The sequence below is a fragment of the Gorilla gorilla genome, chromosome 1 (genome assembly GCF_029281585.2).
Source record: "Gorilla gorilla gorilla isolate KB3781 chromosome 1, NHGRI_mGorGor1-v2.1_pri, whole genome shotgun sequence".
NCBI classification, from domain to species: Eukaryota; Metazoa; Chordata; class Mammalia; order Primates; family Hominidae; genus Gorilla; species Gorilla gorilla.
This window is the reverse complement of record NC_073224.2, coordinates 209,027,294-209,049,336: the sequence shown is the minus strand read 5'-3', so window position 1 is coordinate 209,049,336 and position 22,043 is coordinate 209,027,294. Positions and strand designations below refer to the sequence as shown.

The 22,043-nt window shown below is 51.4% G+C and overlaps 1 protein-coding gene across 1 annotated transcript in view; it reads right to left on the bottom strand.

The window, feature by feature from the left end:
• Window positions 1–5,084, bottom strand: part of SDC3 (syndecan 3) — a 39,369-nt gene extending 34,285 nt beyond the window's left edge. The window contains exon 1 of the mRNA XM_055389964.2: window positions 4,738–5,084. Coding sequence (XP_055245939.2) covers window positions 4,738–4,875 — 138 coding nt within the window. The 5' untranslated portion in view covers window positions 4,876–5,084. The remainder of the gene's footprint in view (window positions 1–4,737) is intronic.
• Window positions 5,085–22,043: the final 16,959 nt, after the last annotated feature.

The following is a 22,043-nucleotide window of genomic DNA, read 5'->3' as shown; positions in this document are numbered from 1 at the left end:
CAGACATAATCCAGGGGGTAGGGAGGCCCCAGAGAGGTAAAGCAGCTTGCCTAAGATCACACAGCAAGAGGGGGTAAATTTAGGACTGCAGCCCAGTCCCATTAGCCTGTCAGGCCCTGGCTCATACTAGCTCTGCCACTTCTGGCTGTGTGACTTTGAGTAAGTCACTGAGCCTCTCTGTGCCTCAGTTTTCTCCTCTGTAAAATGGGGGTTCTGGCTGGGGGTTGTGGCTCACAATTGTAATCCCAGCACTTTGCGGGGGCCGAGGTGGGCAGATCACTTGAGGTTAGGTGTTTGAGAACAGCCTGGGCAACATGGTGAAACCCCATCTCTACTAAAAATACAAAAATTAGGCAGGTGTGGTGTCAGGTGCCTGTAATCCCAGCTACTTGGGAGGCTGAGGCAAGACAATCGCTTGTACTCAGGAGGCAGAGGTTGCAGTGAGCCAGGATCATGCCACCACACTCCAGCCTTGGCGATAGAGTGAGACTCTGTCTCTAAATAAAATAAAATACTAAAACGCGGATTCTAATCATTCCTACATCAAAAAATTATCGTAAGGATGAAATAAGCCGATACATGTAAAGTGCTTGGTGGGCGGGGCTCTCGGTAAACATGATCTCTCTCTCCCACTTGGGATGAGCCCCCCCTCGCTCTCCCCACCACTGCCACCACTCCTGCTGCCCCGGACCCCCCAGGGACCCTATGCCCCCTTGTATGAGGTGGGAGGAGCCACTGGATTTCAAAAGGCCATTTTTTTTTGTTTTTTGTTTGTTGTTTTCTTTCACTTTTTTTTCCAGCACAGCTCACCTCGCACCAACCCCCAACACACTGAACTCACAGCTGGAGGCATTGTGCTCACTCCTCCCCAGAGAGCAGGAGGCTTCAGGTTCAAATCCCAGCCCTGCTTTGAGGATAGAGTCACAGCCCCCAGTAATGATTCTAAAAGCCAAGTATTTGCCCCCAGTTGACAGGTAAGAAAGCTGAGGGTCAGGGCAGGCTACAGCCTGCTACTGTCATGTGATGACCACTTTCATTGCTTAGCTCAAAACCCTCCTCCTCCAGGAAGCCTTCCCTGACCCCATCCATGCTCCCTCCCAGAAAGGTCCCATCTCCTGAGAGCTCACTACGTGGCAGGTGTGCTCGGTCTACTCAAGCAGCTCATTTCCAAATCACAACATCCCTGTGAGGCTGACACCATTACTGTCCGCATTTTATAGACAAGGACTTTGAGACAGAAAGAAATCCCTCACTGGAAATCACACAGCAGGTGTCTGTCCCCAGAGCCCCTGGTACCTTGGGAGCTAACAGGCAGCATACAGCTGTGGTGTCCCTGTGCCTGTCCCCCAAATGCTGGAAGGGGAGATTGTTCACCCAAGAGCCTGGCCCAGAACAGCCCAGGGGCCCCCAACTTTCCATGTTTTTGGTGAGGACTATCTCATCCTGGAAACCCAAGGCTCACAGTCACCCAGGGGAGCCTGGAGCGGAGAAGAGCAGGGATGCTTGAAACAGGGTGAGGAAGGAACGGAAACCACCAGGCCTGGGGCTGAGCTTCAAAAGAATTCCCTACTAATTCCCCCACCCCACCCCACCCCCACCCCCACCCCCACCCCCATCCCTACTCTCTCTCTCTCACAAACACACACACACACACACACACACACACACATCTCCCACCCTTCCACTCCCCACCCCTCCCACCTTCCCAACCACAGTACAGCAACTTTGTAAAAGAACAAGAAATCCATATTTGTTGAGCCCTTAGCAGGTGCCAGCCACTGGGCTAAAAGCTTTCCAAATTAAGCCCTTCCATTCTCGCATTGTCTCCATTTTAAAGAGGTGGAAACTAAGGCACAGAGAGGTTAGGTAACTTTCACAAGGTCACACAGCCACAAGGTAGTGGTCTCCCATCACTGGGAGTATTCAAACAAGACTAACACCTAAGATCCCTTCCAGCCCTGGACTTTTAAAAGAACATGTTTCAAAAGCTAAAATGTTCAGGATCCTCACACTCCAAAACTTTGAGTGGTGACTTAAGTACAGTAGCTGAGGTGGCCTTAAAGGCAGATGTCCCTCAGAGTCCTGGTAACTTGGTCTGTCAGAAGAGGGACTCCTCAAAGGAGATGCCAGGAGACAGACACAGACACACAAACACACACACACACACTGCAATTCACCATCTGCAGTATGAATGAGGCCTGCTCTCCCTGCTATCCCCATCCTGAAAGACACGAAGACACACACACACACACACACACACACACACACACACACACACAAAGGCTGGCAGGTGACCCAAGGGTCATCATGTCCCTGCCCTTCCCTGCCCTGAGCCAGCCACCGCTCATGTACCAAGGCCACCCCTGGAGCTTCCCTGGCTGGGGCTCTTCTGATCTAACCTCAGTCCCTCCTGCTGCAGGCACTGCCCTCTCCCTCTGGTGCGGAACCCCGGCAACCAGGTACCACCCATTAACCCTTTTCCTCCCAAGCCAGATGAGGACAAGAGGGATGATGCCCCTCCTTGACAGCCTGACCCATGGGAAGATGTGAGGCCTGGAGGACACTCCACTTCCCACCACCTCACCAGGCGCCCCAGTCCCTGCCCTCCCCCAGGCCCCACCCACCATTTCAGCCTCTGGGCTCAGACTCTCGGGGTCTGCTTGATCTGCCACCCAACACTGGGTCTGAGCCACACCTCTCAGATTCAGGTCACCCGCGTTGCGAGGCCCTACTGTGCGTGAGGCTATTAAACGCTCTCACTAAGTCCTTCCACCACCTCGTGGAGTATGAATTATTAGCCTTATTCAGCAAGGAAAGTGGCCTGCCCAGCGCTCCACCTGGCCTCCAAGTCTAAAGCTTTCTGTCCTGAGCCCCTTTCATTCACGCGCACACCACATGACTCCTGAGCTCCTTCTCAGGACACTCGTCAGTCATCCCATTGAATTTTTGCCCTCTGAGGAAGGGGTCATTAGCCCCATTTCACAGAGGGACAACCAAGGGTCAGAGAAGTAAGAGGACCTGCCCAAACCATGCCACGAATCGGCGGGGGTAGCAGGATTGGAACCCAGGGTTGTGTGATTCCCAAGCCTTTGATTTTAAGGATGGTCTTTCAGAAATTTGGCTGAGAAGGCGACCCCAGCTGCTAGGGTGTGCTGGGTCTCTATCCCTCCCAGGGACCTCTTCCTCTCACCCCACTTAGGGGAGAGCTGGGAATGAGACATCCTGGCCAGCAGGCACTTCACACAGGTCAGCCCTCAACACTTCCCCTCCCTCCAGCTGACAGCCCCCTAGATGGGGAAGGCTGAGGAGGGGCCTGTCCATCCAAGAAGCAAGCTTGGAGCCCCTGCCTGTCCTCCTCCTGTCTTACTGACTGGCCCACTGAGGCTGGGAGAGGGAAGGAACTTGCAGAGGGCAGCTGGGCACCCAGTGTTGCTTGACAGGCCTGGGTCCTTTTCAGCCTGGGGGATGCAGGACAGCATAGCTCCTGGAACCAACCCGGGAGGCTGGACCTAGAAATCCCCAGCCCGCCTGAGCCAGAACCTGGACACTTGTCCAACAAGAACTCATCTGGGGCCTGGATCCCTCAAAGGGGGATGAGGTCCTTCCTTTCTCTGCCCTCCCTGACGGAGCTGGGACCAAGCATGGCTGCTACGGTCACTCAAAGGGACACTCAAGGGTCACCTCATACATACCATCACCTCCACCTGCACATGCTTGGTTCCCCTCAGGGTTCCTCGTCCCATGTCCAGTGTCCCCCATGCACCTGCATGCACACGCTGCTATGTGCACTCACACACATTCATGGGTCCAAGCACACGCCCACCAGAGGTCTTTCACACACACACACCCTCACCCACTGCAGCCACACACGGCCATAGCCAACAGTGGCCCAGCCAGGCACAGGCACACATCATGCACAATGGGTCACCCTCCCACGACCACGGACGGGAGGGCACGCTGGCATCCACCCATGTGGCAGACACATCCTTCACCTGCACACGCCCCACAGGTCCCCGCACCCCTCACTGAGTTGGCCACACACGCCCACACACGCCCACACACAGGGTTACCCTCACTCCCCCCTCAGGTCACCTTCACCAAGTCACCCTCCACCTCCACCTCCCCCTCCCGGGCCCACTGCCCTGGCCGGCTGCCGCGACCCTGGGAAGAACCAAATGCACACCCTCCCCTCGGAGGGGGAACCGATCCGATTCCCAGAAAGTGGCCATGGTCTGGGCACACCCACGAGGCAAAAGCCAGGCTCACTCTCACCCCAAGACACACCCAGCCGGGACGGCGACCCCCAGCCCGCCGCCGGGTCCTTCCCGCGCCTCCCAGGCCAGCGCAGGGGTCCCGCTTCGTCCCCGGGGAGACAGTTCCCGGAGCCACTGGGAGGTGGGGGAACAGGGCTGAGGACCCGCGATCGGGTTCCCTCCCGGGATTCCTTCTGGGGAGGGGTCCCAAAAGGAAGGAGAGATGCGCCCCCCGAAGATGACCAGCGGCGGGGGCGGCCTCTCCCCGCGGATGCCAGCTAGGGGGAGATTCCGGGGGGGGGCCAGGGTGCGGAAAGGGGCGCTCGGGGGAGGGTCGAGCGGTGGCAGGGACCGCGGCCCCGGGGGAAGCAGCCGGGGGGGAGGGAGCGGGGTCCCGGAGGGGGGGTCGCGGGCGGGGACCGGCACCCCGCGCGGGGGGCGGCCCCGGGGAGCCGTGGCGGGGATCCGGGCGCGTGTCACTCACCCCCGCGGCGCGCCCCGCCAGCAGCAGCAGCAGCAGCGGTGGCAGGAGCAGCCCGCGGGCTCCGGGCCCGGCCGCGGCCCCGGCCCCGGCGCCGGCCCCGTGGGCGGCCCCGGCACGGTGCGGCGGCCCCGGCTTCATGGCGGCGGCGCGGGCGCGGGCGCGGGCGGCGGGCGGCGGGCGGCGGGCGGGCGCCTTTGTTCCCGAGGCGCGGCGCGCGGGGCGGCTGCTTGGCGGCGGCGCGGCCCGGCGGCTGGACCGACGCGCTCTAGGCTCGCGGGCTCCCGGCTCGGCCGCCCGGCTCCGCCTCGCAGCTCCGCGCCCACAGCGGCCGCGCCCGCAGGAAGCGTGCGCCGCCGCCGCCGCCGCCGGGCCGCCCCCAGCGCGGGCGGAGCGGGAGGAGGGGCCGGGGTGGGGCGGGCCCAGTGCGCCCCCCGCGGGCTCCGCGCCCTCTGACCCCAGTCCCAGCCCCTGCCCCCACCCAGAGGGAGCCCCGCGCTGCCGAGTGGGCACCCGGACACCTGAGTGAGCAGCCGGCCTCGCCGATCCCGGGGCTGGAGGGCGGGGAGCCCGCTGGACGCACCTCCGCGGCCGCCGTGCTAGGTAGAAGGGAAGGGTCCCGCGTGGGATGCCAGGGCCCGGGCCTGGCTCCCTGAAGTCGCCGAGCGGAGGGGTCGCATGGGCGTTTTCATCTACAGCCTCCCCCTGTGGCTCCACGCACGTGTCTCTTCCTGGACTCCCATCGTCACCCTCACACATTCAGCCAGTCCACCCAGTGGGCCAGAGGTCATCCAAGACCACGGGCTTTCATGCCTCCAGGACACCCAGGGGCTGTGTGACCTCAGATCAGGGCCCGGCCCTCTCTGGGCCTCGGTCTCCCCAGGGGACCATGGGGGTGGTCACTTCTGGGCCCTGTCACTGTGGATCTGCAGAGGAAAAGCCACGCAGACCTGAGCGCAGCTGCTTCCACACCAGCTGTGCGCCTCCAGCAAGGCCCCCAGTTCTCTGAGACTCAGACCCCCCATGGTTGAATGGGACCACCCCCTCCAGTGCAGGATGGCGAGAAAAGTACATCTCTGAGTGGCAGTCTCTAGCGCTGGTGGTCTTTCTACCCTGTGTGGTCACGGTGCCTTTTCCCCCTTCACCTTCATCCCCAGCGGCATACCCCATGCTGTTCTTACTTCTCCAAGTCTCCAATGGCGTGTTAGCTCCAGCGGGGGCAGGGTTTTGTGTCTGTCTTGTTCACTGCTATGTCCCCAGCACCAGCACAGGGCTCGGCATGACATCCATGCTCAATCCAAATTTGCTGAATCAATGAATGTGTTTCCCATTTACTGGAGCTCACCCCCATCCAAGTGTTTTGGGGCAAGATAGGGGAGAGTGAAACATTTCTTGAACCCTGAGCACATGCCAGGTGCCCAGCGCTTTCATGTGTTATATCATTTCTCAGGAACCCCATAAGGTCGGTCTGTCAATATCTTCACTTCTTAGGTGGGGAAGCTGAGAGCCAGCAAGAAGAGGTTATTTGCTGATGACAGCTGGCTGGACTTCTCTACCCTCAGTTACTCTCCTCTCTGGCCCCTGTGTCCCAGCACCCAGCTTAGAGCCTGCCATTAGAAAATAGGAATGAAATCAGGCTGGTCGTGGTGGCTCACGCCTGTAATCCCACCACGTTGGGAGGCCGAGGCGGGCGGATCACGAGGTCAGGAGATCCTGGCCAACATGGTGAAACCCCGTCTCTACTAAAAATACAAAAAATTAGCCGGGCGTGGTGGCGGGCGCCTGTAGTCCCAGCTACCAGGAGGGTGAGGCAGGAGAATGGCGTGAACCCGGGAGGTGGAGCTTGCAGTGAGCCGAGATCGCGCCACTGCACTCCAGCCTGGGCGACAGAGCAAGACTCCTTCTCAAAAAAAAAAAAGAAAAGAAAAGAAAAGAAAATAGGGGAACGAAATTGAGTTGAAACTGGAACAATTCCCTCAAGGAAAGGGGAACCAAAACCAGGATGAATGGAGGGGCAGGCCTAGAGGAAGAGACTCTGGGGGACCAGCCATGGGTTTTTGGTGTTGGGGGTAACTGGACTTGTCCTGCAGGGCCCTTGGGAGGAGGACCAGGGGACAAAGGTCAACTCAACATAAAGTAGAGATGAATTAGAAGGGGCTCCCCAGGAGGGAGGGAGAGCCCAGTCCCTAAAGGGTGTGAAAGGCAAGCTCACCATCCTTTGACAGGGATCCTGGACAGGGAAGACAGGGAGACTTTCGAACTAGGAATTCTGAGGTCCCAGCCTCTGAAAATTCAATTCTCAAATCTTTTGGAATTCTCAAATCTTTTGGCATGACATCAATGCTCGATCCAAATTTGACTGGCACCTTGGGGAGATGGGCAGGGAGGCTGATGGGGTACAATAGGTGGGAAGCTGGTTTCTGTTGAGGTAGCACAGCTTGGAATTGAAGAGCTCTGGGCTCTGGGTCGGCCAAGTACCTGGGTTCAAATCCCAGTTCTGCCAGTTATGAGCTGTATTGTGTTGGATATGTGACTTAACCTCTCTGAGCCTCAATTTCCCAACTGTAATATAGAGATAATGACAACGCGGAGTTCATTCATTCATTCATTTAGCAGGTATAAATTGGGTGCCTGCTGTGTGCCAGGCCAGGTACCAGGTTGTGAGGATTACATGAGCTCTTCCCTGCCATCGTAATGGAGTTCAATGAAGGTGGCTGGGATGAAGCTTATAAAGGAAGGGACTCAGATGTAGGGATAACATCATCTTTCAGAGATGCTGAGCAGATCCCAGGAACAGACCAATCCTGAGGCGCTCCCAAAGGGCTGGCAGGGTTAGGGTGGGGATTAGGAGGAGCCAGATGTCAGTTGGCCACAGACAGCAGTGGCAATTCTAAGAGGCAGTAAGTATCCTGTCTTGAGAGGTATTCAAGGCTCGGAGAACTATCTAGCAGGGAGACCATTAGGATGGTTTCCATGAGTAAGATGGGCAGTGAGCATGGCCCATCTTCAGAGGTTCCTGCCAGCTCTGAGACTTCTGGAAGCAGCAACTCCACTTCCCTGACATCCTGGGGAAGAGGTGGGGGCGGGGCAGTGGGGAATCTTTGGTCTGGACAGGCCAGGAGCGCCACCTGCTGCTCTTCAAAGACACTGGTCACAGCCAGAACTAAGACAGGTCTGGGCCCCTGAAGGTCCTTCTCATCTCGCTCCCCCCCGCCCCCTCCCCCCGTCCCAGGTCTCCCTGCGGTTCACAGATGCACACATTTCCTGCCCTCAAGCACATGGGTCATCTGCACAGTCACCCTTGCCCAGGCCTCCTTGTGCATTGGAGCCACATCCCCACATACTCAGGGTCTCCCTTCATAGCACCATAACCTCACCCACAGGCACCAGCTGCTGCCGCCTCCTGGCACAATACTCACAGCCCCCTCTGGCCTTTAGAATACACACTGCCTCCTCTGGGAAGCCTTTCTGATGTCCTCTGGGTGATCAGGCCTGGTCCTGTCCTGCCGGCATCCTGATCACACTCATCCTGTACTCCCCACCCTGCTTTCAGTCCCTACTGTCTGTCTTGCTCAAAAGTGGGAGCATTCAGTATCCCAAATGAACAGTAGCTATAGAAGGGCCCAAGTGGAGCTGATTATGGGCCAGGCACTGCTCTATCAAATGCACACTCACATTAGCCCCATTTCCAGATGAAAAACCAATGCACAGAGAAGATAGGAGATATGCCGAGGCACCACGACTGGCAGTGAGAGCTGAGATCCTGACCCAGGCCAACAGTTAAACTGCAATGCCAGGCCCAGTGGTGTATTGGGAGGCATTTGATGAATGAATTAGAGTCACCGAGGGGATTCACACAGTCACACATCAACATGCAGACATACTCATGCAGTCCGGCCCCTGGGGAACCCCACAAGGCACGCCTAGTGGCTGCATCTCAACCTTTCCACCTCACGCCCACCCCAGTCAGAGCCTTCTCTGCCCTTGACAGGGCCTCCTAGCTCTAACCAAGCAGCAGAGGGGTGGGGACGCCTCAGCTGCATCTCTGAACTCCACTCAGGTGAGCCTGAGATGCCTTATTCAGAGTGGCACGCCCAGGCCTGACACAGAGTGGGTGCTCAGTAGCTGTCACCTGACTCTACCTGTCCCCCAGGGGATTGGCTAAGACAACCAGCTCTCTGGACCTCAACAGTCCCATGGCATCCTAAAAGCCAGGATTGATGGAGGCCTTACTACCTGCCAGGCACTGTTCTGAGCACTTGCCAAACACACCCTCATCTACTCCTCCCCACAGGCCTGTAATTTGGGCACGACAAGCAAACTTGCCTCCCAGGGCTGCTACTATGAGAACCAAATGAGCGGCCAGCCCTGGAGTCCGGCACACAGTGAGCCCTGTCCAGGTGCTTGCTCTCTACTTCGTCCCATTTCACAGCTGGGGAATCTGGGGCTCGCAGGAGTTCAATAATTTATCCCAGGTCACCCAGCCAGGAAGTGGGCAGCCAGGATTTGAACCAGGCATGTGATGGCAGAGCCCTGGCTTTTCACCCTGTGCTGAGCTGTCCTCCGTGGGCAGAGGGGACTTTATGATCCTTATCAGACCTCCCAAACACAAGTGCTGTCTCAGCTCAAGGCAATCACAGGGCTTGCAAAACAAGTCCCTGCCTCCCCTCGCCACCCCAATCTCCATCCTGCTCCCTCCCCACCCCAACCATCTCCCATCACAACTTCCGGTCTTGCCCAAGAGTCAGGATGGAGGCCACAGCCCAGGCTTGCTTCTGAGAAAGTCCAAGTGACAGCAGTCTTGGAGGTCAGTGACCCCCAAAACTGAGGAACGAAAACAGGGCTCTGACAAGAGGGCTCCAGATCAGGAGGACCCCAAAGTCCTCCTAGGGGAAGCTGGGGAGACTCAGAAGCCATCTGGTGCCCCAGTGAGTGGAAATCTCACTGGGGAAGGATCTGCAAGGCCTGTGGCCAGACCAGGGTGACTGGAAGAAGGCTTGGCCTCCCCGCAACAGGGGTCCTCAATTGTGGGGAGCCTCCTGCCCGCCGAAGGGACCTGGCCCATATGAGGGTCTCACAGAGCCGTGCCCCGCCCTTAGTACAGAGCCAGGCTTGGCCAGCCTTCCCTGACCTCCCTGTGTGCTGGGAAAGTCCTTGTAGGGTAAGAGGGTAGGTGACACCCCAGGACACACGGCTGCTAGACACAGGTTAGGATTTGAACTCAGGCCTCTTCCAGGTCTGTGAGCTGAGGGTTTGCAAACTGTGGATCCCAAAGCGTTCCTGAGGGCTGGTGGATCCCCAGGTCCCTCAGGGCTGGTGTGCGAGGAGGGGGAGTAATCAGATTTTGTTTGAGCTCTGTGGCCTGGGCTGGCCTTGTAGGAGGGAAGAGGCTGTGTAGACTCAGCAGGGCCTGTGGCTGAAGAAGCCCCAGACTGGCAGTCGGGGAGGGGAGCTGCTTGAGGGGAGAGGAGAGCTCTGGGACTCCGAGCTGGGTAGGTGGAAACAAGGTGGGTCCCACCTCTGTAGGGTCTGAAGCTTATATGGTTTGAAGGGATCTCGACTACACAGTTAGGAAGAAGGCTTTGGAAAGCGGCTGTGCAAATGAAGGGCCCTGAAGCATCAGCTTCATTTTATGGCAAATGTGCCTCTGAATGGCCACCCACCACCCCGCCAGATACTATCGCCTGAATCCAGCAAAGTCAGAGGTGGACTGGGCTGGGCGTTGGCTCACGCCTGTAATCGTAGCACATTGGGAGGCTAGGGAGGGCAGATCACTTGAGCTCAGAAGTTCAAGACCAACCTGGGCAACATGGCAAAACCCCATCTCTAAAAAAAAATAACAAAACAAAACAAAAGAAAAAAAACACGAGCCGGTTGTGGTAGTGGGCGCCTGTGGTCTCAGCTACTCAGGAGGCTGAGGCAGGAGGACCACTTGAACCTGGGAAGCAGAGGTTGCAGTGAGCTGAGATCATGCCACTGCACTCCACCTTGGGCAACAGAGCAAGATCTTGTCCCACAAAAACAAAGGAAAAAACAGAGGGAGCCTGGGCAGGGGATGGCTACCTCCTCTCTGAGGGAATCTAGGAAGGCTTCATGGTGGCGGTGGCGACATCTCCCCTGGGCCATTGCAGGCAGACCTTGGAGAATTGGGTGCTTTGAAATGGTCCTACAGGGGCTGAGCCCTACCTGGGAGGAGAGCCTCTAAGGCCCTGAGCTCCAGCTTGGGGCTTCATCCTGACATCGTGTGTGGACGAGGCTGAGAACATTCTGGAGGCTTGTTCCCTGTGATCTAGAATGGACAGGGCAGGCAGGGCCTACTTTAACTGCCCATTTCATAGAAGAGAAAACTGAGGCCTTAAAAGGGAATGTGACTGACCCCAAGGTCACATAATAAGCCTGTGGCAGAGCTGGGACTAGAACCCAGGTGGCTTCACTCCTTGTCCTGGGGCCTTTCTCTCTTCCACTCCCTTCTCCTGGACCAGCTGCTCTGTTTTGACAGAGCTCTTAGGATAAGCCCCCTCCCCAACCAAGGTCTTCATTCAAACCCACAGGCCGTCCCACTCTGTCCATCGAAGGTCACAGGACTAGGAAATGACCATTGGCAGAGCCCAGGCCCAGGAGCTGTGTTCACACACCTGCCCTCTTCTCTGTGCAGGGGTGGGGAAGCTGGGTGAGGAGAGAGGAGGGGAGGAGAGAGAAAGGGGAGGATGGGAGGAGGGCACTGCCCCAGAAGCCATTCCAGGAACACACCCCCGTGCCTGGGAATAAACTGCTCATTTAGAATCATTTTCCTGGAACCAAAAATATGCCTCCCTAAAAATATATTTTCTTTCTCACCTCATTCTGAGGCTAGAGCAGCTCAGCTGCCTCTAGGAGGTGGGTGGGGGAGAGTGACCGGGGCCTGTGGGGGGAGATCCCCCTTTCCCCAGGGCTGTGGATACTGACCACTGGGTCCCCCTCTCTGAGCACAGCTGTCATTGAGATACGCAGTACATCAGGTTTGTGAATGTGTTTGGTTTTTTGGATTTTCGAGACTGTTGGACCCACATTCAAACTTCAACCTAGAGTTATCGAGCCCCAGCGAGGGCTGGGCACAGATCTGGACACTGAGGGAGCTCCCACCAAGGATGGGAGGCAGGCAACAGGCAAGCAACTGCACCAGGGGACACCTTAGCGCTGCCCTCGCCTCCTGTGTGCCCCTGAGCAGGTGCTTCTCCCACCCTGGGCCTCAGTCTCCTCGTCTGTGAAGGGATCAGATGCGGGTAGCCACCCTGAATTCTCTGCAGGCAGTCCTGCCGCTGGCCATGGTGGAGGGGAAGAGCAGCTGCCCTGGCAGCACTGACTCCAAAGAGAGGCCTGGGGCACTCGGGGCTCAAATTCTCGGTCTGCCACTTCCAGGCCAGTGGCCAGGGCCATTTTCCTCCCATGCAAGTTAGGGTCAGTGACGGCTCACAGGGCTGGAGGGAGGTAAACAAAGCAACACAGGACAGCACCCAGCACAGGGCAAGGCCCACAGTCACATGGAGCAGACCACTGTGTTTTTGTTGTTGTTGTTATTTTTAGAGACAGGGTCTCACTCTGTTGTCCAGGCTGTAGTGCAGTGGCACAATCACAGCTCACTGCAGCCTCTATCTCCTGGGATCAAGAGATCCTCCTGCCTCAGCCTCTGGAGTAGCTGGAACTATGGTGGGCCACCACACCCAACCCTAGGCCACTAATTTTTTTTTTTTTTTTTTTTTTTTTAGACAGAGTCTCGTTCTGTCACCCAGGCTGGAGTGCAGTGGCGTGATCTTGGCTCACTGCAAGCTCCGCCTCCTGGGTTCACGCCATTCTCCTACCTCAGCCCCCTGAGTAGCTGAGACTACAGGCGCCTGCCACCACGCCTGGCTAATTTTTTTGTATTTTTAGTAGAGACGGGGTTTCACCGTGTGTTAGCCAGGAAGGTCTCGATCTCCTGACCTCGTGATCTGCCCGCCTCGGCCTCCCAACGTGCTGGGATTACAGGCATGAGCCACCATGCCCAGTCCCTAGGCCACTATTTTTAAGTCATTCTTTGTCTGGTTCACCCCAGGCCTGAGCTGGGAGGGCGAGGATACCCCACCCATCCCCCACGGGAACTGAGAGAGTCTGAGGTTCCACAGGGAGGGGGCAGGTGGCTGCCAGGACCCTGGAACAGGTTGGCTTCGGCCCCTGGAGTTGTTGGTCCAGCCCTGCCCAAGGACATGTTCCCATGCTGGTATCTGGGAGCACCAGGAAGTGTAATCCAATTACACATTTTAAGTTATTTTTAAAAGTATGATTAAATTATTGTTATGTTAATTTTAATTTTTATTTATTTATTTATTTATTTATTTTTAATGGAGTCTCGCTCTGTTGCCCAGGCTGGAGTGCAGTGGCATGATCTCTGCTCACTGCAAGCTCCACCTCCCGGGTTCACGCCATTCTCCTGCCTCAGCCTCCTGAGTAGCTGGGACTACAGGTGCCCACCACCACACCTGGCTAATTTTTTTTTTTTTTTTGTATTTTTAGTAGAGATGGGGTTTCACCGTGTTAGCCAGGCTGGTCTCAGTCTCCTGACCTGGTGATCCACCCACCTTGGCCTCCCAAAGTGGTGGGATTACAGGCTTGAGCCACCGCACCCGGCCGATTAAATTATTGTTGACTAGGCTGGGTACAGTGCCTCACGTCTGTAATCCCAGCACTTTGGGAGGCCGAGGTGGGCGGATCACTTGAGCCCAGGAGTTCAAGACCAGCCTGGACAACACGGTGAAACTCCGTCTCTACTAAAGATACGAAAAGTAGCCGGAGGTAGTGGTGTGTGCCTGTAATCCCAGCTACGCGGGGGGCTGAGGCAGGAGAATAGCTTGAACCTGGGAGGTGGAGGTTGCAGTGAGCCAAGATCGTGCCACTGTACTCCAGCCTGGGCAACAGAGTGAGACTCTGTCTCAAAAAAAAAAAAAAAAAAAAAAAAGGACCAGGTGTGGTGGCTCATGCCTGTAATCCTAGCACTTTGGGAGGCTGAGGTGGGTGGATCACAAGGTCAGGAGTTCAAGACCAGCCTGGCCAAGATGGTGAAACCCCATCTCTACTAAAAATATAAAAATTAGGCAGGCATGGTGACAGGTGCCTGTAATCCCAGCTACTTGGGAGGCTGAGGCGGAGAATTGCTTGAACCCAAGAGGCAGAGGTTGTAGTGAGCCGAGATCGGGCCACTGCACTCCAGCCTGGGTGAGACTCTGTCTCCAAAAAAAAAAAAAAAAAAAAGGTTATTATTGACTATAGTCACCCTTTTGTACTATCAAATACTAGGTCTTATCATCCTTTCTTTTTTGTTGCACTCATTAACTGTCGTCCCCACCTCCTCTCCTCTACCCCCTCACTAGCCTTCCCAGCATCTGGTGACCAACCTTCTGTTCTCTATCTTCCTGAGTTTAATTGTTTTGATTGTTAGATCCTACAGATAAGTTTAAAGTGCTTCTTTGAGTGAAAAGCAATTCATGAACTGGGAAACACCAAACCAGAAGAGGTTTAATGTTCCAGTGACAAATCATCAGAGGCAAGTATTTAAGGGATAAACGCAGAAGTAAAATAAATTATTTGATTGGTTGCAATTATATAGTTGTTTATTTGGTCTATGCCGTTAGAAAGTCCCCCGTTATATAAAAATTTGTGGACTACTTCTGACTGGTTGAGCTGAAGTTCTGTTTTTCTTTAATAGAGGCATTTACAAGAAATAGCTCAAGTTTTGCTTATGTTTGCAAATCAAGCAAGGTTGAGGTCATGTATGAGGCCTAACTGGTTTTGTCTGCTCTGGGATTCTTCAGACCTGGTCTCCATTTTAATTTAACAAGTTAAAGTGTTATAGGGCTGGGCACATTGGCTCACGCCTGTAATCCCAGCACTTTGGGAGGCCGAGGCGGGTGGATCACCTGATATCAGGAGTTCAAGACCAGCCTGGTCAACATGATGAAACCTTGTCTCTACTAAAAACACAAAAAATTAGCCGTGTATGGTGGCACGTGCCTGTAATTTCATCTACTCAGGAAGCTGAGGGAGAAGAATCGCTTTAACCCGGAAGGCAGAGGTTACAGTGAGCCAAGATCATACCATTGCACTCCAGCCTGGGCAACAGAGGAGACTCCATCTTCTTTTTTTTTTTTTTTTTTTTTGAGACGGTGTCTCACTCTGTCACCCAGGCTAGAGTACAGTGGTGTGATCTCGGCTCACTGCAACATCTGCCTCCCAGGTTCAAGCAATTCTCCTGCCTCAGCCTCCCAAGTAGCTGGGACTACAGGCGCCCACTACTGCGCCAGGCTAATTTTTGTATTTTTAGAAAAGATGGGATTTCACCATCTCGGCCAGGCTGGTCTCGAACTCCTGACCTCGTGATCCCAAAGGCCTCGGCCTCCCAAAGTGCTGAGATTACAGGTGTGAGCCAACACACCCAGCCTCAGGAGACTCCATCTTGAAAAATAAATAAAGTATTACAGGACTATGGTTCCTCTGCCCACTGCACAGTAACAGACCCCATTACATGGAGACAGCAGGGTTTGCAGAAGCAGAAAGAGTTTACTGATCGCAGGGCACCAAGCAAGGAGATCCTCAAATCCATCCCTCCGAGGAGTTCTGGGTTGGGATTTCTAAGGGGATTGTTGAGGGTGAGGGGCTAGAAAACTTGGGTCATTGATGGTTTTGAGTAAGGGGGATGACATCATCAGGACATGGAAACTGCATTTTTTTGGTGAGTCAGCTCTTCAAACCAGGCAGGTCCTTCAAACCAGCTGAGTCAGCAGTTTCCTCAGTATGCAGGACCTGAAGGAATAGCTCAAAGAGAGAACTTAAGGCTTCCTAATGTTCAAGTTGTTATCTGTAGAGCAGCTAAGGGGAACTATCATCCTGTAACAGGGTCTCGTGATTCTAGGTCAACAGGTTGCAAAAAGCAGCTGTGAGGAGGCAGGTCAGAGAGTGAGCTGACCTCAAAATGAAGGCTGAACGTGCTACAAGCTCAGTTTATTTTCATTTTTCCCCCTCTCTTCTTCCATGATTAATTTTATAAAGTTTATAGGGGCAGTTTCAAAAACAAGCTGAGAGTGTGACCAGACTATGGCATTATTCTCAGTTACCACCGTTAACACAGTCTGGAACAGAGCCATGTAGATGCTATCATCAACAGCTGCGTTAGGACGTGTGGTCTTGTGGTCATTGGTATCCAAAATTGCATAGTCACTATAGGCCCGAGTGGTGGGCTTGCTCAGTTCTCCAGGTTGTTAAATCCTGCTGGCAATCATTCGATATGCAAGCGGCTGCGGGAAAGCATTTATTTATGTACTTATTTTTTAGAGACAGGGTCTTGCTCGGTCACCCAGGCTGGAGTACAGTGGCACCATCATAGTTCACTGCAGCCTCGAATTCCTGGGCTCAATGATCCTCCCACCTCAGCCTCCTGAGTAGCTGGGACTACAGGCACACGCCACTGCACTGGGCTAATTAAAATAAAATTTTTTTGTAGAGACAAGGTCTTACTTTGTTGCCCAGGCTGGTTGAGAACTCCTGGCTTCAAGCAATCCTCCTGCCTTAGTCTCCCAAAGTGCTGGGATTATAGGGTGAAACGGTGTCATTTAAAACCCTTGAGAGGATACAATGCACAAAGCGGGTGAATACAATAACTATAAGGAAAATAATAGCCAAGGACTGAAAAATGCCCTGGAACAAAGATTCCCAGGAGCCAAGATTTCACCAGCTAAAACATATCAATGAAGGAGGTAGCACCTATCTGCTAAGACTTGTATTTGTTTCTTAAGAGCCTTTATTAGCCAGGTGTGATGGCTCATACCTGTGGTCCCAGCTACTCAGGAGGCTGAGGTAGGAGGATGGCTTGAGCTCAGGAGTTCCTGGTGGCAGTGCGCCATGATTGTACCACTGCATCCATTCCAGCCTGGGTGACAGGATAAGGCCCTGTCTCAAAAAAAGAGCTTTAAATTTTGGGCAACAGTTTCTTATTAACATAAAAGCAACTTTTTTTTTTTTTTTTTTTTTTGAGACAGAGTCTCACTCTGTTCGCCCAGGCTGGAGTGCAGTGGCGTGATCTCGGCTCACTGCAACCTCCACCTCCCAGGTTCAAGTGATTCTCCTGCCTCAGTCTCCCAAGTAGCTGGGATTACAGACGTGCACAACCGCGCCCGGCTGATTTTTGTGATATTTTAGTAGAGACGGGGTTTCACCATGTTGGCCAGGCTGGTCTCAAACTACTGACCTCAGGTGATCCGCCCACCTCAGTCTCCCAAAATACTGGGATTACAGGCGTGAGCCACCGCTCCCCCACTGGCCGAAACATTTCTTAATCAATAAAAGCACAAGCTCCTCCTTATTAAGCTGTGAAGGTATCAAGAACTACATTGGAGTACTATTGAGGCAAATTGTTCACTTCAGATTGTATCCCTTGAAGGGAATTCAAGGTTTTGTTCTACGAAAACAAAAGAAAAACAAAGGTTAACATCTGGAGCAAATTATGATGTTAGTTTTTGAGTCTGAAGGGCAGCTAGCTGAGATGTCTAGATGTGAGTGGGAAGCATCTTTAGATGACGGAATGAAGATGGCGTTGAATGCCTCTGGCTATGGCATCAGGCAGTGTGCCAGTAAACTCTCCACATGACCCATATAGTAGCAGGCATGAAAGTTGCCCGTACATGACCTGTTGTAGTGATATTTCTAAAACTTAAAGTTATTGAGTTTCAGCTTATAGGGCTTAGGAAAGGAGCAGTTTTAGTTTTTAGTGAAACTAGAAAGTTTCAGAATTTAATTCAGTTTACAGATAGATAACAAAACCTCAAAGAAAATGAACAGAACTAGAATTTGATAATGGGTGCACTATAGTGTTTAACTGAAATAACGATCTTTTTTTTATCATCATTCCTGTTTTTACCAAAAATAATCATAGTTCTTTTTTTCAAAATAAGTCTAATTCCATTAAATTTGACCTGATTGTTTACAGAAATGTAACATAATAATTTCATGTATATTTTTAAATATGATACTTTAATCAGAGCTCTGTTCATATCCAAGGGGCTTTCGTGACTTTGTATCAATCAACCTTAGTTTTCAAAAACTGTCTGATAATGAGAAATCTCAGAACAGGTATTTTAAAACTTCTTGAAGAAGCCAAACTAAGAACTTGCCCAATTATGTTCTGTTATGAGAACCAATTTTTATTGAACTTATGCTAATACTCATATTGCAAATAAAAATATTTAATGAGAGTTTCCAAATTCTGGAGTCAGGTAGGGAGAGAAAGATAAATGTTGCATTTTTGTTTACAAAGATATATATATATATATATATATATATATATATTTTTTTTTTTTTTTTTTTACACAGAGTCTCACTGTTGCCCAGGCTGGAGTGCAATGGCGTGATCTCGGCTCACTGCAAGCTCCGCCTCCCGGGTTCAGGCCATTCTCCTGCCTCAGCCTCCCGAGTAGCTGGGACTACAGGCACCCGCCACCACACCCAGCTAATTTTTTTTTTTTCTTTTGTATTTTTAGTAGAGACGGGGTTTCACTGTGTTGGCTAGGATGGTCTCGATTTCCTGACATCGTGATCTACCCACCTCGGCCTCCCAAAGTTCTGGGATTACAGGTGTGAGCCACTGCACCTGGCCTACAAAGATATATTTTATCAAATTGTTATTGTAGACAGTTAAGGGAAGAGAAAAAAAGTCTTCTTAAATTTAGAAAATAAAACATTTCTTAGAACCAGCAATGCTTCAAAGAAAAACTCATAAAAAATTAAAATTATTTTCATCAGTTTAGTCTCATATAATTAATTTTTGTTTTCCTTGATATTGGATTAGCAGTTTTATGAGTCCACCAGTTTCCCATTACAGTTTTGGAAATTTTTACACAGTTCCATAGTATGATCTTATCAGAAAGCTGTATTGTCAGCCTTTTCTAATGAATCTCTTGTGCTTTTGTATCATAGTGGCATTCAAATGCTTTCAGGAAGGAAATTTGGTGTTTTGTGGCATATAGCACCTTAAGATAATAATTAGATTTATGACTGATAACAATATACCAGGATATATCAGATTTCTAGGAATTCTACACATTTCCTGGGATACTCATATCAATAACACATATAACTTAAAGAAGGATTAGTATCACTTATTATTTGACAACATCTTCCATGCAATTAACATATCAAATAAGCCTAATTAGTTTAACACTTCTCATTTACAAGGAGAGAAAATAAATTATTTTGAAATATTCCAGGGACACTTCTGGAAACTCCCAAAGTTAATGTGAGGTGGAAAACACTTAATTTAGAATTAATTTTGAGAAGCTGTCAAAAATGTCAAAATGTTTAAAACACTTGATTAAAAAGGATCATAAGTCACTGTGAAACAATACCAAAGTGATAAAAGATTTTAAAGGCAAATACAGAAAGTTACGTAGTTAAAGCTTGGCTTTTTTTTAAATACTGAAGACTAATTTTTCTCAAATAATCGAAGACCTACTAAAAAACAACATAATTTGGACTGCAGGGAAGACAATAAAAACAACAACAACATCAGGCTGGGTGCAGTGGCTCATGCCTGTAATCCCAGCACTTTGGGAGGCCAAGGTGGGCAGATCACTTGAGGCAAGGAGTTTGAGACTAGCTTGGCCAACATGGTGAAACCCCATCTCTGTGTGTGGTGTGCGCATGCCTGTAATTCCAGCTACTTGGGAGGCTTAGGTAGGAGAATCCCTTGAACCCAGGAGGTGGAGGTTGCAGTGAGCCAAGCCTGGGTGACAGAGCGAGACTCTGTCTCAAAAAAAAAAAAAAATTACCTCAATACAACACAATCTTTGTTTTCTTGGGCAATTATTTAAAAGGTAAAGAAAAAAACGTTCATAATCAAGAGCAAATCAACACTCCAAGAACATGTTGTCCTTTTAACAGAGAGAAAACAGAATTCTAATGACCTCAGCACATTATTGAGCTGTTATATATAAAACCTATCTCACCTTAGTAGTTTGACCACACAAAAAGTTTCTCTTTCACACACCTTCCACAATTTTCTGTATCCATTCAATTTTTGTCTCAGTCTTTTTCTCCTTTTTTATTCTGGAACAATCAGTCATCTTGCTTTAAGACAAAATTATTCTTTTTGTCTCTAATGAAAATACATACCTTGTATACTTTTCCTATTAAATACACCTACTTTATTTGTACACTTTTATATACAGCTGTTTTCTTTTACCTTATTATTTCTAGTAGTTTGAATTGCATATGTTAATTAAAATTCTTAGCCCTTAGTAATCTTAATTTTACCTTCCTTTTTTTGGAGACTAGGTCTCACTTGGTCACCCAGGCTGGAGTGTGCAGTAGGACAACCACAGCTCACCACAGCCTTGACCTCCCAGGCTCAAGCAATCCTCCTCCTTCAGCCTCCTGAGTAGCTGGGACCACAGGAATGTACCACCACACCCAGCTGATTAAAAAAAATTTTTTTTTTGTAGAGATAAATTTTCCCTATGTTGCCCAGGCTGGTCTCAAACTCCTGGGCTCAAGCAGTCCTCCCACTTCAGCCTCCTGAGGAGCTGAGACTACAGGCACACACCACGGCACTGGGGTAATTTTTTATTTATTTTATTTATTTTTATTATTATTATTATTTTCTCTTTTTTTTTTTGAGGCGGAGTCTTGCTCTGTCACCCAGGCTGGAGTGCAGTGGTGCGATCTCGGCTCACTGCAAGCTCCGCCTCCCAGGTTCTCGCCATTCTCCTGCCTCATCCTCTCCAGTAGCTGGGACTACAGGCGCCCGCCACCACGCCCAGCTAATTTTTTGTATTTTTAGTAGAGACGGGGTTTCATTGCAGCCAGGATAACCTCGATCACCTGACCTCGTGATCTGCCCGCCTCGGCCTCCCAAAGTGCTGGGATTACAGGCGTAAGCCACCGCGCCCAACCTGCACTGGGCTAATTTAAAAAAAAATTTTTTTTGTAGAGATGGGGACTTGCTTTCTTGCCCAAATTGGCCTTGAACTCCTGGCTTCAAGTGATCCTCCTGCCTTAGCCTCTTAAATTGCTGGCATACAGACACAAGCCCCTGCACTCAGCCATTAATTTTTCATGAAAATTAGGAAATACATGATTTCACAGTTTTTTGTTTTTGTGTTTGTGTTTTTCAACAGAGTCTTGCTCTGTCACCCAGGTTGGAGTGCAGTGGCACCATCTCGGCTCACTGCAACCTCCACCTCCCAGGTTCAAGCGATTCTCCAGCCTCAGCTTCTCGAGTAGCTGGGACTACAGGCACGGGGTACACACCCGGCTAATTTTTGTATTTTTAGTAGAGACGGAGTTTCCCTATGTTAGCCAGGCTGGTCTCAAACTCCTGGCTTCAGATGATCCGCCCACCTCAGCCTCCCAAAGTGCTGGGATTACAGGCGTGAGCCAGCGCACCTGGCCAGCTTTTAAATAGCATGCGTTTCCTTTTTATTTTTATTTTTATTTTTTTGAGACGTAGTTTCGCTCTTGTTGCCCAGGCTGGAGTAGTGCAATGGTGCGATCTCGGCTCATCGCAACCTCCACCACCCAGGTTCAAGTGATTCTCCTGCCTTAGCTTCCCGAGTAGCTGGGATTACAAGCATGCGCCACCACCCCGGCTAATTTTGTATTTTTAGTAGAGATGGGGTTTCTCCATGTTGGTCAGGCTGGTCTTGAACTCCCAACCTCAGGAGATCCGCCTGCCTCAGCCCCACAAAGTGCTGGGATTACAGGCGTGAGCCACCGCGCCCGGCAATAGCATGTGTTTTCTTGGAGCATGTGCTGTGCCTACTGGTGAACCCAACTCTCTCTAGTCTTTAATAAGAAGCCAAAAATACATAAGCTTAAATTTATGTTCAGGAATTAACGTTTTAGTAGTCATTTTATTTGGATATAATGTAGGTGTTTAATAAATATCTATCATTTAATTTAACTTAATATAATTTTATTTTATTTATTTATTTGAGACACAGTCTTACTCTCTCATCCAGGCTGGAGTGCAGTGGCGAGATCTCGACTCACTGCAACCTCTGCCTCCTGGGTTCAAGCGATTCTCCTGCCTCAGCCTCCTGAGTAGCTGGGATTACAGGTGCCTGCCACCATGCCCGGCTAATTTTTGTATTTTTTGGTAGAGACGGCGTTTCACCATGTTGGCCAGGCTGGTCTCAAACTTCTGACCTCAGATGATCCGCCCACCTCAGCCTCCCAAAGTTCTAGGATTACAGCGCACCACGCCTGGCCTACTTAATATAATTTTAAAGTTTCAAGTTTTCACAAAGATT